The 17,191-nt window shown below is 44.1% G+C and overlaps 1 protein-coding gene across 1 annotated transcript in view; it reads left to right on the top strand.

Annotated features, from left to right (window-relative positions):
- LOC115458274 (serine protease 55-like) overlaps nucleotides 1–16,694 on the top strand; it is a 35,275-nt gene extending 18,581 nt beyond the window's left edge. Inside the window, exons 4-5 of the mRNA XM_030188137.1 lie at nucleotides 5,313–5,452; nucleotides 16,131–16,694. Coding sequence (XP_030043997.1) covers nucleotides 5,313–5,452; nucleotides 16,131–16,694 — 704 coding nt within the window. The remainder of the gene's footprint in view (nucleotides 1–5,312; nucleotides 5,453–16,130) is intronic.
- Nucleotides 16,695–17,191: the final 497 nt, after the last annotated feature.

Raw genomic sequence — 17,191 nt, 5'->3', positions numbered from 1 at the left:
AAATCCCAGGGCAAGTATTTGCTTCCCCGTGTTTGTCTCAATAGCAGACTATGGACTTTTCCTCCAGGAACTTGTCCAAGCCTTTTTTTAACCCAGATACACCATCTCCCTCCTTCCCTTCTCAATCCTCTCCCGTCAGCCTTCTCCTTCCCTTCTTCCATGTTTTTAAACAGGGGATTAAAACAACAGATTAGTTCACATGGGAAGAATCCTTCTACAGTACCTTGCATAAGTCTTCACATCCCTGTAGATTTTTTATACATTCTGGCTGTGTTACACTTTGAACATTAAGTAGCGATTATAAGAATATTAAAAAGATAAGTGTAAGATGGAAGGCTAAGGATGGGTAGAGTGAAGGTCTAAGGAATGAGTGATGCAGTGGAAAGGGATGGCTCAGTGGCGTAGCCAAGGGTGGGCTGGTTCAAGCCCACCCAGTAGCAGCATACTTATGATGTGGCTGGCAGGGATCCCCAAGCCCCACCAGCTGAAAACTCTCAATAAGTGTCCCTCCTGCATACCTTGTAAGTAGCAGATCTTCGCCTGTAGTGACATACATACTGCTCGCACGGCCCCACAGCCTTCCCTCTGATGTATTTCTGCCTAGGTGGAAACAGGAAGTTGCATCAGAGGGAAGGGTGTGGGGCCAACATGAGCAGTGTGTATTAGTTGCTGCTTGCTGCTGGTGAAAATATGCTATTTAAAAGGTATACGGGAGAGGGGGGATGTTTGAGAGACCATATGGCTTGCAGGCGAGAGAAGGAGAGACCAAATCACCTGTGGGACAGCACAAGGTTCTTCTGCTCACCCATATTGGGCCCAGGCCCACCCAAAATTGGGTGTCTGGCTACGCCCCTGGGATGGCTGTGAAGGAGTGGAAGGGAGGTAAGAAACAGAAGAAAAGGAGTGGAGACCATTGGCGAAATGGGGGCCTTCCTCGGTGCTTGGTCTTGAAGATGCACTGGATTTGATCAAATGGTAACTGGCATGGTTAGAAGGTGAGGTGAAAGAGACTATTACAGCCAAAAGAATATTCTTCACAAAATGAAAAAAGAATCCAAATGAAGAAAACAGGAAGCAGAAGCACTGGCAAGTTAGATGTAAGGCATTGATAAAGAAGGCTAAAAGAGAATTTTAAAAACCTGCTAAAAAGGAGAAAACTCTTATCTAAAACTTTTCAGGAGAAACTACCTTATATGGAAGTATGCACCCTAGCAGTACCACCATGAGACTACCACTAGGGGTCACTGGCACCATTTTGAAAAAGGTGATGACCTGGGTGACAGCAAGGGTGACTGCTGCTTCCTGGGACCCACTGAACTACTGTTGAAGTGGAAGAAGAGTGAACCGATAGAAGTTGGTTTGTTGTCTATCTGGTCATGTTAGGTGATGATTGCAGCCAAGTGAAGTCAGATTGAGGTGGTTTTGAGATCCAGCTGGGAAAGATGAAGGATGTATGTCAGAATGTGTGGTAGGGAGCATGAGAAGGAGTCATGGCCTATGGGTTGGGCTCATGTGGTAAAGCGGGTCCACTTGAATTGGTAGGATCATTTATTAGTAAGTTTGGAAGCACAGCAAAAGAATGTCCTTGTCTTCTGAAGTTAGTGCCAGGTGTCCTACATAGTTCCGCTCAAGCACCGTGCAATCAACGAGAAGCTTGGTAGGTTCAGGTGAAGAAGAGAATTGTGCTGCTGGATGAAGAGTATGGGGTGGATTGTGAGTTGGACTGAGTTGGACTGAGTGAAACGCTAGTGTGGAAAGGAGAAGCGGGTACTAGAGCTGCCTGGGCATTGTGGCTCTGTGAGAATAAGTAGTGCCCTCTCCCCTTGAGTCTTGCGCGGGGTTTTTGTTATGAGAAGGAAGAAAGGTATAAAGGAGGCTCTGGATCTGTGTGGATGAAGTAGAAGATCTGGTATTATGAATTCTCTAGGGCAGTGAACAGATCAATGTGAGGCCGCCCCAGCGGCAAAGAGGGGGCTAGGACATTTGGATTAAGAGACTATCCCATGAGGGTCCAGCTTGTGGCTGAGGGAATCTATAAGTTGATTGTAGTTGCCTGGGAGATACACAGCTTGTACGTGGACTTGGGTCTGTCTCTCCTGCTCCTGTGTGTCAGGACCCAGGTGACTACATTCACAGAAAAACCCAGGTCCTGGCACACAGGAGCAGGAGAGTGACAGACTGAGGGAGACGCAAATGCAGGAAGGTAAGGGAATGGGAGGGCGGCGGCTACCTGATGGTGGGGGCGGGCCAGGTGAGGCATGGGCAGCCTGAGTGGGGGGTGACGGCTGCAACAGCCCTGACCTGGTCCTGTCTCTTTCTCTCGGTGGCCCTGACCACTCTTTCTCTGAGGTCAAGCTTGGCTAGCTTGGGATGTCTGCTATCTGCAGGTTACTGTGCTGGGACCCAATCTTTGGCTCAGTTATCTTCTGGAAGCACACCCCCACAGAAGGTGATCTCTCCACAGGAGAATTCAAGACAAACGAACAACCAGTGGATCCAATAAAAATCCTCTCACAATGAGTGTCTTCCTGAACAAGGTCTTTATTCAAATCTACAGAAACGACTATGTATTTGGTGGCGTTTTGCCATTAATATGTGTGCTTCTATTATATTTATGTTTTCACTCATTTTGAATTAGCGTTTGTCATTTTTTTGGTTCTCGTCATTTTTTGCTCTGCATAGTGTTTACATATATTATATATATATATAATTTCAAATTCAATATGATCATTTCCAATTTTTTATTTTTATTTTTTTATTTTCAAACACATCTAATTAAAAAAAACTTATGTAAAGTTTATCTTGAGATCCTTATCTACGTTTTGAGTTCCAAATGTGATAAGTTCAGTTTGGGTAGCTCTGTTTTGAATGTTTTATATTTTTATGTATGCAAATTTATTTGTATTATGGAGGTTCCGTGTATTGATACTTACATGTGCCATCATTATGGATGTGGTATCCTGGATTTCATTGGATCAATTCTATATGATATTCTTTGCTGTTTTATGTGGCATGCTTTTGCATGATCATTGCATTTAGTATATTACTTCATGTATAGTATGCATTTGTTTAAAGATATATTACATTTACTAGATTTTATTTATTCATAACACTGTATGTATAGGATGGGTTGATTTATTCACACATTTGTTCTAGATATCTCTGTTAGCAGTTTATGAGCTGATATTCATCTGACTAACAAGGCAATCTTGCACCAAATACTACTAGGTATGTTCCTCATTTACTTTTTCTCTGCATTTTTACACAATTAGGTCTACTATATGATGTTTCAGACTTATCATTTCTATTTGTATTATATCAGTTTTGTAAAAATGCTTTTACATATACTTGTTTTTATATTTTTTATATTTTAATATATATGTTTGCTCAAGGGTTATATGCATTTGTTTTCATGGTTTTTATATATATATTGCATGTGTATATTATTTGCATATCTTTTTTATGTACATTTTATTTTATTTTATAGACCCCTGACGCAGGCCTTGACGGCCGAAACACGTCACGTGTCGGGTCGTTTCTGTAGATTTGAATAATGACCTTGTTCAGGAAGACACTCATTGTGAGAGGATTTTTATTGGATCCACTGGTTGTTCGTTTGTCAGTTATCTTCTCCTCACTCCCTCTCCTTGGGCTCCTTGGGGGAAGAAGACATTGGGTGTTGGCTTGTATGCCCTTTTATGCTTTCCTCCACAATGTGCAAGCAGTCTCCTCCTGTCCTTTGACCAACAGGTAGGCCCTCTCCATTGCTGAATACATTTCCGAGCTCTACTTAGGAGCATGCTCTCCAGAATGTTCCTCAGTTGTAACCTAGACAACAGATTACAGAGGCCTTTGCTACACATTTTAGTTTATTGTTGCATCTTTAATGATGTTGTTTTATGGTTTATAGTTTATATTGTTATTGTTGTAACTCATCTGCTTGAACCGGTGGAAGATAAATATAGCTGAATAGATAGTTAAAATTGGATGAAAATCTCAAAACAAAGACCCTGTACACATGGGCCCTAAATTCAACTACCAGTTGTGTGGCATGATTGGGACCGTGGGTCCCGGCTGAATATCGACCGGGACCTGTACAAGCTCCAGCAGCCAGCACATACAGGGTTTACCCAGGATATGTAATGCTAAGGCCTGGACGGAGCTCAGCGTGAAATATTCAGGGCTGGTTTTACATACAGTAGTTGGCATTTTCAAAAGTCCTGACCGCCGTGGGATGAATATTGACTATTTTTAGTGCCACTGGACCCACTTTAAGGAATGCTCTCCCCCTCCCCCCACCTCCATATCTAGAAACTTCATTTGAGAAATTTAGGTCAGGTTTGAAGACTCCTCTTTTTCATAATGCTTTCACAGAATATGTGCACACTTTGGTTTCTTTATTTGATAGCGATTGATGGCTGGGATACAACAATGCAGAACATAAAAAAATCTAGAACCTTTTAAGTACATAAGTACATAAGTATTGCCATACTTGGATAGATCAAAGATCTATCAAGCCCAGCATCCCGTTTCCAACTGTGGCCATTCCAGGGAACAAATATCTGGCAAGATCCCAAAAAAGTACAAAACATTTTATGCTGCTTATCCCAGAAATAAGAGGTGGATTTCCCCAACTCCATTTTAATAATGATCTATAGACTTTTCCTTTAGGAAGCCATCCAAACTTTTTTTAAACTCCACTAAGCTAACCGCCTTTACCACATTCTCTGGCAAGGAATTCTAGAGTTTAATTACACGTTGAGTGAAGAAAACCTCTCTCTGATTTGTTTTAAATTTACTATTTTGTAGCTTCATTGAATGCCCCCTGGTCCTAGTACTTTTGAAAAGAGTAAACAGACGCTTCACGTCTACCCTTTCCACTCCACTCATTATTTTATAGACCTCTTTCATATCTCCCCTCATATTATAATGTAATTTTGTACAAAAGGGCAGGAGGGTTAGCTTCTGAGACACACAGCTAAATTTACTCTTTCTGCGCTTTCTATTAAGATTGTAACTTTTTTTCCTTCACTGCTAATGTCTATTTTTGAAATTTTTGTAAGCCACTCAGAAGGCCTTGCTGATTGGCAGGATAACAAACTTGAAACCTGAATGCTTCTGCAGCATTTCCAGCTCTTGCTGACCCAGGGAGTACAAGGCCTAAATCAGGAATAAAGCCCAGGCCTCGTCTCATGGCAGTATGCACTGTACAACACTGCTGTTGAGCCACTGCCTTGACCCATCTACAAAGCTCAGTTACATGGAGGGATAGATTTACTTCTGTTCGGTAAATTATGTTTTGTTTTTTACAGACAGCTATAAGGCTGAAACAAAGTTACGGAAGGCGCCGGTATTCCTGATAAAGTTCAAAACATGTAAGGACTGGTACGAACATTTATCGTGGAACATGTTATGTGCTGGCCATGAAGAAGGAGGACCTAGCACTTGCAAGGTTACATTTTACTTATAATACAGTTTGAGATATTGGATGTCACGGCCCAATGAGATGAGATTTAAGGACCTAAATATTTATATGCTGGGGGGGGGGGGGGGGGGTTATGACAGAAATATTTGAATACGTTTAAGATATAAATAGAGAAAGGGGGTGAGATTTGACATACTGCCTTTTTAATAGTTACACTCAAAGTGGTTTATGTTATATATCACAACACTCAGGAAATCTAGACTACCCAACTTGACATTTCGTCCTTTAGATTGTAAGCTCGTCTGAGCAGGGACCATCCTTAGTTATTAATTTGTACAGCGCTGCATAACCCTAGTAGCGCTCTAGAAATATTAAGTAGTAGTAGTAGTAGTAGTATATATGGGTATTTGTTTTTGTACCTGGGGCAATGGAGAGTTCTGTCACAGGGAGCTGCAGTGGGAATCAAACCCAGTTCCCCTGGTTCTCAGCCTGTTGTGCTAACCATTAGGCTTCTCCTCCACACATGGAAGGGCTTTTACTAAGGAACCCATAATGTGCAGGAAGCAAAAAACCTTTTCAGTGAAAAGAACGTTTTAGAAGAGCTGATGATATGGGTACACTCATGAGTAACATATGGAAATATTTCTTCACAGAAAGGATGGTGAATGCATGAAACAGTTTCTTGGGAAAGTAGTGGAGACGAAAGAAAAAGAATAGAATTCAAGAGGGCCCAGGATAGGCCTAAAGGATATTTAGTTGTGAAGAAGTGAGGGAAATATCTGAGGTTAACTGGCGCCTATGGCATTGTACTAGGATGTAAATTCAGAAGAAAATAGATGGACTTTTCTGGCCTTATCTATTCCATATTTCTAAGTTATTATTGTGCTGGTGTATTTACATGCATGTGTGTGTTCATGTGCATTTGCGTGTGTTAACCCCTCCCCCCTACTGGTACAGCTAGGCGATGCCTAGTGTAAGCCCAGTAAGTTAGGAATAGGTAGGGTTATCCATACGTCTGGTTTTACCCAGACATGTCCTCTTTTTGAGTACACAGCCATGCAAGTGGGCGGGTTTTGCCAGCCTGCCCATTTGTCCGGATTTTCGGGGGACATGGAAAAGGGCAGGAAAGAGAGAAGCTGATGGGGAGAAGAATGGGGAGAAAGGGGGAGATCCTGGCTGGTCAGATGGAGAGAGAAAGAGGAGAAATGCTGGATGAAATGAGAGAGAAAGATGGAAAATGCTGGAAGGAGGAGGCACAAAGTACACTGGAAGGAAGGGTAGGGAGAGAAAGAGGACACTGGAATGATGGGAAGAGAGAGGGAACATGCTGAATGGAAAAGGGTAGAGAGAGAGAGAGAGACACTGGATGGAAGCATTGGGAGAGACAGTAGATGTTAGATGGAAGGATGGGGAGAGAAAGAGGGAAGATGCTGGATGGAAGGGTAGGGAAAGAGAGAGGAGACGCTGGATAGAAGGATGCAGAGAGAAAGAGGGAGACACTGGAAGGATGGGGATAGAGAGGGGGATGAGCTGAAAGGAAAAGTGTAGAGAGAGAGAACTGGCTAGAAGGAAGGGGAGATTGAGGCAGTGGATGGAAGGATTGGCAGAAGGTAGATGGGTGGAAGGATGGGGCGAGAAAGAGGGAAGACACTGGATGGAGGGGTAGGAGAGAAAGAGTGAAGATGCTGGATGGAAGGATAGGGAGAGAAAGAGGAGACGCTGGATGGAAGGATGCAGAGAGATAGAGAGGAAGAAACTAGAAGGATGGGGAGAGAAAGAGGGGCGATGCTAGATGGAAAGGGGAATAGGATAAAGTTAGTGAAAGAGTGGAGAATAAGAGGAAGGGGCATGGGGAGAACAAAGGTGAGGAAAAGATGAAAAGCCATAAGTAGATGAAGTAAAAAGAGGGAAATTAAAGAATGGATAGTAAGAATGAATTAAATCTGGACAGAGAGAGAGGCAGAAAAATAAATTGAAGAAAGGAGAGAAAATGACAAATGGGCAAGGAAACCCTGGCAAGACAGTTAAGAGAAGATGAAGGAAAGCAGAATCAAGAGACTGGGACCAACACAATTAGAAAAAGTAAATGGCCAGACAACAAAGGTACAGAAAATAATTTTATTTTAAATTTAGGATAAAGTAATGTGGTAGCTGTGTTAATAATGGTTAATAAATGCAAATAAAACAGGAAATAGAAAATAAGGTGATGCCTTTATATTGGACTGATTTTAATACATTTTTGATTAGCCTTCAGAGACCAACACTTCCTTCCTCTGGTCAGGAGAGGATACCATAACAGCATAACTATCCTGACTTGACCTGAGGCAGAGAGTTTTGGCCTCTGAAAGCTAATTGAAAAGGGTATTAGGCTAGTACTATAAAAAGGCATAATCTTATTTTCCATTTTCAAGTGCCTGAACTGAGCATTTGCAGGAGGGCCGGCATCGATGGCTGAAGCACGCTGCCAACTGCTGCACTGCCCAAATGGCACGGTAGAAGGCTTGGAGGCTTAGGTAGCTCTGCCAGTGATTCAACCATTGTCACAATTTTGGAGTGGACTTAAGCTCAAAGTTGCAGTTATTTACCTGGGGGAAAAAGAGGATGGATATGGGGTATAATAGAGTGAACTGAAACATTCCCTCTTACACATCCCTGCTGTCACTGGTGTAAATAAAATATTTTCTGGAATGGCCATGGGATTGAGGTGTGCTAGGGGGTGGGGCCATGTAGAGTAGGTGGAGCCAAGGCAGAGTGGGGTGGGCCTAGGGACGTGTACTAAAATCTCCCTCTCAAAAATCAGGACCCCTTGGCAGCTCTGCCTGTCACCCATAGGTCTCGGAGGCTCACTGCTCTCTGGGACATCTGGAGCAAGTTGTTTAGGATGAGTACTGACCATTGACAGGCTGTCAAGCTTTCTGGCAGTGACGGCATCTTCACTGAGATAGCGGCGCTGACTGCGTCTGCCACGAAGTTCTTGAGTTTGCCCCGTTTGGTCTGTCCTTCTGGTTGTTCTTTGGTGGGTACCTCTAATTTCTTGATATTTTTATATCTTAATTTATAAGTAAGTAAATAAAGTATCAAGTGAATAGGAGTAATTAAATAGATCATTCATAACAGGTATATAAGAACAAGGACAAGGTATAACTTTCAATGATATCATTGCAATTAAAGTAACCAAATTAAAGGAACCATAGTCAGTTCATTCTGGTGCATTTTGATACCAGACTTTTATGAAGGATTCTTGTTGTAGGTCTTTTTGAATAGGTTTGTCTTCAATAACTTCCGGAAGGTTATCAGATCATGCGTTTATCTTTATAGCATTTGGTAATGCATTCCATAGTCGTGTGCAGATATAGGAGAAGCTGGATGCATATATTGATTTGTATTTGAGACCTCTACGATTGGGGTAATGAAGGTTTAAGAAAGTTCGTGATGAACGTTTTTGTATTTCTTGCTGGTAGATCTATGAGGTCTGACATATATGACGGTGCTTCTCCGTGAATGACTTTATGAACCAGGGTGCAGATATTGAATGTAATTCGATCCTTTAGTGGGAGCCAGGGCCGCCGAGAGACTGGCCCAGGCCCGGGGCAAGGCCGCGCCCTGGGCCCCCCCCTCCCCCAGGTCGTTGTCATCACCGTCCCCCTCCGTCCACCACCGGGCCGGGCTCCCCTGAATTCAAATCATAGCGCCTCACATCGACCTCGCTCCACGTGAAAGAAGCTCAGCAGCGGCAGTCTGCAGATCACCTCCCTTCGGGCTTTCCCTCCCTGTGTCCCGCCTTCATGCCCCCCCCCCCCCAGAATTGCAGAGCTGGCTATAGCTGGGGAGAGAACCTTGGGGGGGGGGGGGCAATGCATTACTCCAGGAAAAAAAAATGATCCCAGGTTCCAATCTAATTCATGTTTAATGTGGGATAAAATGCCATAAATAAGAAATAAATAATGTTGAGCACCTGATTCTCAAAGTGGACATATTCCAAACACTATAATGAAATAAAATGATTTTTTCTACCTTTGTTGTCTGGTAACTTTGTTTTTCTGATCATGCTGGCCCAGTATCCGATTCTGCTGCTATCTGTCCTCTTAACTTCGTTTCCAGGGCTTCCTTTCCATTTATTTCTTTACTTTCCGCCTTTCTTCTTCATTTCTTGCCCTACATCCGTAAGTAAAAGCTGGGTCCTCCGCAGACTTGACTGTCCAGTGGATCCAGCTTCTGCCTATTTTCTTCATCCATGTGCAGTTTTTCTCCTCTCTACCTTTTCCCTCATCTCATCTCCTTCCTCACTCTTCCCTCCCCTCCATCCACCCATGTCCAGCAACCCTCCTCTCCCCCCTGCCCTCCCCTCCATCCGCCCATGTCCAGAAATTCACTTCTCTCCCCCTGCCCCCTTCCAGCCACCCATGTCCAGCGATTCTCTTCTCTCTCCTGCCCTCCCCTCCATCCACCCATTTTTTGTTACATTTGTACCCCGTGCTTTCCCACTCATGGCAGGCTCAATGCGGCTCACATATTGTATACAGGTAGCAACCTCCTCTCCCTCCTGCCCTCCCCTCCCATCTATCCACTCATGTCCAGCGATTCTCTTCTCTCCCCCTGCCCCCCCTCCAGCCACCCATACCCAGTGAGTCTCCTCTCTCCCCTGCCCCCCCTCCAGCCACCCATGCCCAGCGATTCTCCTCTTTCCCCTGCCCCCTCCAGCCACCCATGCCCAGCGATTCTCCTCAATCCCCTGCCCCCCTCTAGCCACCCATGTCCAGCGACCCATGTCCCCTCTCCCCTGCCCCCCTCCCTCCCTACCTCCAGCCACCCATGTCCAGTGACTCTCCTCTCTCCCCTGGCCCCCCTCCAGCCACCCATGTCCAGTGACCCTCCTCTCTCCCCTCCAGCCACCCAGGTTGTCCAGCGAATTCTTTGGGGCAGGCAGGAAAGATCCCCAGTCTTGCCTGCCCGCTACCGGCACTGACCCTCCCCCGCTGCCAGATCTCTCTTCAAAATGGCCACCGAGACTTACAAGGACAGCCTCCAAGACATCAGCAGAAGTTTCGTGAGGCCACCACTGGAAGTCTCGGCGGCCATTTTGAAGAGCGATCTGGCAGCGGGGGAGGGTCAGTGCCGGCAGTGGGCAGGCAAGACTGGGCATCTTTCCTGCCTGCCCCGAAGAATGCCTTTGGAGTCGGAGGGACCCTGTAGCTCGGGGGAGGGAGGAAGGGAGGAGAGCCGGCTCGCCCTTAAGAACAACCGGCTCTTGTGAGCCGGTGCGAGCTGGCTCCAGCACACCACTGGGTGGAGGGGACTGTGGTGCCTTCCAAATATGAGTCTAGCTGCAGTGTTTTGGGCTATCTGGAGTTTCATAATGGTTTGTGCTTTCCATCCAACAAAGATGGAATTACAGTAGTCCAGATGGCTTAGTATCAGTGATTGCACCAAATTGCAGAATACCTCTCTTGGGAAGAAAGGTTTCACTCTTTTAAGCTTCCACATTGCATGGAACATCTTCCTTATTACGTTTTTCACGTGGCTATCTAGGGTGAGATTTCGGTCAATTGTGACTCCCAGGAGTTTCAGGGTGTCTGCAACAGGGAGAGTGTGGTTTGGTGTTTTTATATTGGTATAATTGGTTTTATTATATTGCGATGAGAGGATAAGGCATTGTGTCTTTTCTGCATTAAGCTTTAGTTGGAAAGCATCTGCCTAGGAGTTCATTAATTGGAAGCTGTGAATGATTTTATCTATGATTTCTGATGTCATTTTTAAAAGGAATATATATCGTGACATCATCAGCATATATGGGTTTAAGCACTGATTGGATAATGATTTGGCCAGTGGTAGCATCATTAAGTAAAATAGAATCGGTGAAAGCGGTGATCATTGAGGCACTCCACATTCAGGTCTCCATAGTGATATAATCGATTTTGATATCACCTGATATGTTCTTGTAGTTAAAAAGCTACGAAACCAATTCAATATATTACCTCCGATTCCGATCCAATGAGCCAATAACCCAGCAGGCCATTGTCTTCTCAGGGTTCAGAACTAATCGTTGATCTTGTAGCCAATCTGCACAAAATCTAATCAATGTTGAAGTGGCTGCAGGTCAACAGAAATCAGATCAGTGTAATAAAACGAAAAGGAAGTCTAGAATAAGAATAGGAACTGTTCCCCAGAGACTGGATGAGTAAAGCCAAAGGACTAACAAACAAATTGAAAAGTGTAGGGGAGAGTACTAATCCTTGAGGAACACCACATGTCAGGGGAAAAAGGGCTGAACTAGAAGAAGTCTGAACCACCTGAAAAGATTGTTGTCCCAGAATAGAAGAGAACCAGTCCAAGAATACACAAGTGAAGAAAGACTGTGTAAGAGACGATCGTGATTAATGAGGTCAAAAGCTGCTCACAGATCGAGTGAAACTAACAAAGCAATTTTTCTCTTCTCCAAGTTACTATTAAGTCCACTTATTAAAGCAGTGAGAACTGTCTACTTGCTGAAGGTAACACAGAAACCAGATTGGCGCAGGTGCAAGGCATTGGTGGACTCAATATAGGTAGAAAGCTGATCAAGGACTACTGACTCCATAATTTTGGAAAGAAAGGATAGAGTGGAAACATGGCGATAATTCTTAGACTGTAGAGGGTTAAGATCTGACTTTTTCAGAATAGGCTTAATAAGAGCAGTCTTTAATGAGACAGGTACTTTACCGACCGTTAAACTGTTGATAAGAATAGAATTAAGATATGGGAGAAAACCAATAGATGGTAATTTCAGCCAACTTGAAGGAATAGGGTCCATTGAGCAAAAGGAACTGTGTAAAGTTAGCTAAAGTGTCCAAGGGTAATTGGACCCTAGGAGCTATCTGTGATGGGGAGGTAGTAAGGGTATTAAAAACTTTAAATAGTTGCTTCACACAACTAGATGCTCGCTGAGTTTGGTTAGAGTAAAATGATCATTTAGCAGCATGCAATTGAGTAACAAAATACGGCTGAGCATATCTAGCTATCCACCTTGAAATCTGATGTAATTTTTCGCCATTGGAGGTCAGCTCTCCTGATTTGACATTAGCATACTTTTAGACCAGCATGAAACCATGGTTGATGAGTAGACAACAGATGCTTAACCAATATTGTCAACCGCTTTAAGTTTAATTTTTGTCTACTTATTCATGTTTTAAGTTTGTGGGTTTCCTAGTCTATACTTTGAAAGAGTCTATCTGTGTTCATTGTTTGTGAACGAGGCTGAGTATTCTGCATAGAATTGGTATGTAAAGATTTATAATAATTCAGCTTGTTCAATTTCCCAATAGACATATTGGTGTTCTAGTCCCCACTGCAATATTTACGTTGCTGCATTTTCCTTGTGGTTTTACTTCGGTTGGCTTAGCGGAGTTTAAAAAAAGGTTAGGCGGCTTCCTGGAGGAAAAGGACATAGAATGTTATTGAATGGACGTAGGAATAATCCACTATTTCTGGGATGGGCGGGACGAAATGCTAGTTCTTTTGGCCGCTGTCGGAGACAAGGTGCTGGGCTCGATGGACCCTTGGTCTGTCCCAGCATGGCGATGCTTATGTCTTATAATATAGTAGATTAGCTCTATTGGTTCTGAGCCTTAGGTGCGGTCGCACCATAGACTGATACAGTGGCATTATAATATCCTCATTTTTGTTTTCCATCCCTTTCCTAATAATACCTAACATTCTATTTACTTTCTTAGCCACAGCAACACACTGAGCAGAAGATTTCAATGTATCATCAATGATGACTCCCAAGTCCCTTTCTCGTTCCGTGACTCCTAACGCATGACGTAGCTATAGTTCGGGTTCCTCTTTCCCACATGCATCACTTTGCACTTGCTCACATTGAACGTCATCTGCCATTTAGATGCCCAGTCTCCTAGTCTCGCAATATCTTCTTTCAACTTTTCACAATCTTCCTACGATTTGATGACCTTAAACAACTTTGTGTCATCAGCAAATTTGATAACCTCGCTAGTTACCCCCACCTCCAGGTCATTTATGAAAATGTTAAAAAGCAACGGTCCCAGCACAGATCCCTGAGGGACCCCACTAACTACCCTTCTCCATTGCGAATAGTGACCATTTAACCCTACTCTCTGTTTCCTATCTTTCAACCAGTTTTTAATCCATAGCAATACACTACCTCCGATCCCATGACTCTAATTTCCTCTGGAGCCTTTCATGAGGGACTTTGTCAAACACTTTCTGAAAATCCAGATACACAATATCCACCGGCTCACCTTTGTCGACATGTTTGTTTACCCCTTCAAAGAAATGTAGTAGATTGGTGAGGCAAGACTTCCCGTCACTAAATCCATGCTGACTTTGTCTCATCAGTCCATGCTTTAGAATGTGCTCTGTTATTTTGTTCTTAATGATAGTCTCTACCATTTTGCATGGCACCGACGTCAGACTCACCGGATCTCCCCTGGAACCTTCCTTAAAAATCGGCATTACATTAGCGACCCTCCAATCTTCCGGTACCACGCCCAACAGGCTGCATCAAAGACATCCCCTACAATTGGCAACTTAAGCGGATTTCCTTGATGCAGACAGCATTTTATACATAGGACCGGACTCATCCTGCAGCGGGAGGACAGAGTTTAGGTTTAGTTAGGATGGATTCTACTTATGTTTGGGTTGTCTTGTCTCTGTGTCTGACTTATTGGTTCTCTCTTGTACTTTTGTTGACTCTGTATAGTTGTTTATCTGATGTGGTTGCTCTTCTGACTAGGTTTTAGTGTCTCAGTGATAATGGGAGCATGTTCAGTCTTATCTACAAATGGCATTCCTTTCTGTCTTTAAATTTTTAAAAAATGTTTTATTGCTTTTACTTTAAACAGCTTTGTTTTGCTCACATTGAAAGCAGTATAGCAAATGTAAAAAATGGTAAACGATAAATGATGCAAGGTTTGTTTACCTCCAAATCCCTCCCCCTCAGTCCAGATTACCATGGGAGAGGTGGCATTATGGGGTGGGGGTGGATCTTACGTTAGCCACCCAGGGCCATTTCAGTTCTTTCTACACTATTAGTCTCTACATCTGATGAACGCTCCTCCTTATGTCATGCCCAAATAGTGCGAATTCTTCTTTATTTCAGGGACATCCCTGTGCAGGCGTGCTATGCTTGCCCACTGGTAGGAAACCACTCCACATTTGAATTTGTACAAAAAACTTGTCCCCAGCACCTTTGGAACACAACATCTACTCCTTGCACTGCATTCCAATGGCTGGCACTGATATTAGTAGTAGACGTCACCTGCTCTGTGCCAGAAATTGCAGTCCAGGTAGCCAAAATAGATTTTTGTTCTGCTTCAACTCAGGGGCATAGCCAGACACCTAATTTTGGGTGGGCCTGAGCACCCAAGTGGGAAGGCACGAGAACCCCGACCCCAGCCGACATCTCTCCTTCGCCTACTCCCCCAGGCGACTGGGCATCTCTCAACTCCCTCCCCACACCCCCCCCCCCCCTTGAAAGCCTTTATTTCTTTGCTGGCAGTGAGCAGCAACTCATACCTGCTGCACATGCCGACACTGAGCCTTCCCTCTGACCTGGTACCACCTGTGTGGAATCAGGAAGTTGCATCAAAAGGAAAGGCTTAGGACTGGCACAAGCAGCGGGTATGACTTACTGCTCGTTGCCAGCAAAACATGAAGGCTTTCGAAGGTGCAGGGGAGTTGAGGCGGGTGCAGGGGAGTTGAGGCGGGTGAAGTTGAGATGTCAGAATGCCTGTGGGGGAGGGGAGGGAAGGGAGAGATGCCAGGAGTCTTCAGCTGGTGGGGATTGAGGAATGACAGTAGCCACATCAGAGAAGTGCCACTGCTGGGTGGGCCTCAGCCCAAAGTGAGTGGGCCTGTGACCACCTGGGTCCACCCATGGCTATGGCACTCCTCCAACTCCAACAGTTGTGCCAAAATCCTAAGAAGTTACAAACCTTTATTCTGGCTCAAGCCAATTTTTCCTGCTTGCTTGAAGACCCTGTTATTTGAGCGCCAGATTATGTAACTATGATTATGTAATCATGATGTTACATGTATGTTTTAAGTACATAAGTAATGCCATACTGGGAAAAGACCAAGGGTCCATCGAGCCCAGCATCCTGTCCACGACAGCGGCCAATCCAGGCCAAGGGCACCTGGCAAACTTCCCAAACGTAGAAACATTCTATACATGTCCGTTTAGTAGCGGTTTATGGACTTGTCCTTTAGGAAACCGTCCAACCCCTTTTTAAACTCTGCTAAGCTAACCGCCTTCACCACTTTCTCCGGCAACGAATTCCAGAGTTTAATTACACGTTGGGTGAAGAAAAACTTTCTCCGATTTGTTTTAAATTTACTACACTGTAGTTTCATCGCATGCCCCCTAGTCCTAGTATTTTTGGAAAGCGTGAACAGATGCTTCACATCCACCTGTTCCACTCCACTCATTATTTTATATACCTCTATCATGTCTCCCCTCAGCCTATGTGTAATAGCACAGACAGGGACTGATTCATTATTTGCTTTCTAGTAGTGTCAGTCATAGACACATAAGACTATATATAAGCCTAAGAATAGAATTAGAATAAGATAAACCAAGACCTTCTACTGATTTAAACAATATTCATCTATTGCCTCTTACTTATAAACAGTGCTAGTGTAGGAACAAGATCATTAAGTACTGGCTGTGTCATTTCTTTCCTTTCCCCCACAGGGTGACAGTGGCGGGCCCCTGGTGTGCAACTACGTGAAGGATGGTCTCTGGTATGAGGTGGGGATTGCGAGCTGGTCATTCGGCTGTGGTGAGAAGCGGCAACCTGGTGTCTACACTCTAGTCTCCAAATATCTGAACTGGATAATAGAAACAACAGCAGCTGCTGGGAAGCCATATGTGCCAGACGAACAGCGTCTGTCAAAGGAGGAAGGCGAAGAGGAGGAAGAAGAGGAGGAGCCCTCGTTTGACACCTCTGCTACTTCTTCAGTCACTACAGCCTCAACACCCATTCTTAGCTCCCCCACCCCATCAGCTGTCCCTACTGTCCCTGCTGTTTCTGTTCTCCCTAATTTTCCTGTTGTCCCTGCTGTTCCTGCTGTTCCTGTTGTCCCTGTTGTCCCTGCTGTCAAACCCGTCCCCTCCAAACCAATAATCTTCCGTAAACACAAAAAACATCCCGTTTTAATTAGGTTCCCTAATGGCTCCACACTTCTCACTACTATTTCCACTAGATCCTCCAGAGGGTCCTTTTATGAGCTACCAGGATTTGCTAAACCTCAATAATATGACCAGTGGCCGTGTCATTAACTCCCGCTCTCATCGCTACTAACTGCCACTGACATCCCTTCTGCCACTAACTCCTCCTACTTCTATTAACTACCCTCCTACAAATGTCACTATAACATTCTACTGCCACCTACAACTGGGCTGCTGCCACTGTTTCTTGCACTCTCTCTTGTTCCCCATTCTCGAGTTGCTGCTGCATATCACAGAGATTGGCAACTTTCACCTACGTATATGAAAAAACAAAGCAGCACAAAACAATCCTTCTATTATTGCAAACTCAGTGTAGGTTATCAGATAAAGCTTTTATATGTTGTAAAATAATTTACCATTTCCTACAAGTAATAAATTGGAAATTTCAGGTTTTTTTAGTCTGACAGTTTTCTCCAGCAGGTTTGGGCCTCCAGCTTGGTCAGAACTAGCACCTATTGAACTGCAGACAGTGCTATTAGGTCTTCATATACTGCTACTTTGGTTCCCCCCCCCCCCCTTATTTC

Source organism: Microcaecilia unicolor, chromosome 14 (genome assembly GCF_901765095.1).
Source record: "Microcaecilia unicolor chromosome 14, aMicUni1.1, whole genome shotgun sequence".
In the NCBI taxonomy this organism is placed as follows: domain Eukaryota; kingdom Metazoa; phylum Chordata; class Amphibia; order Gymnophiona; family Siphonopidae; genus Microcaecilia; species Microcaecilia unicolor.
This window is presented reverse-complemented; position numbering and strand designations above follow the sequence as displayed.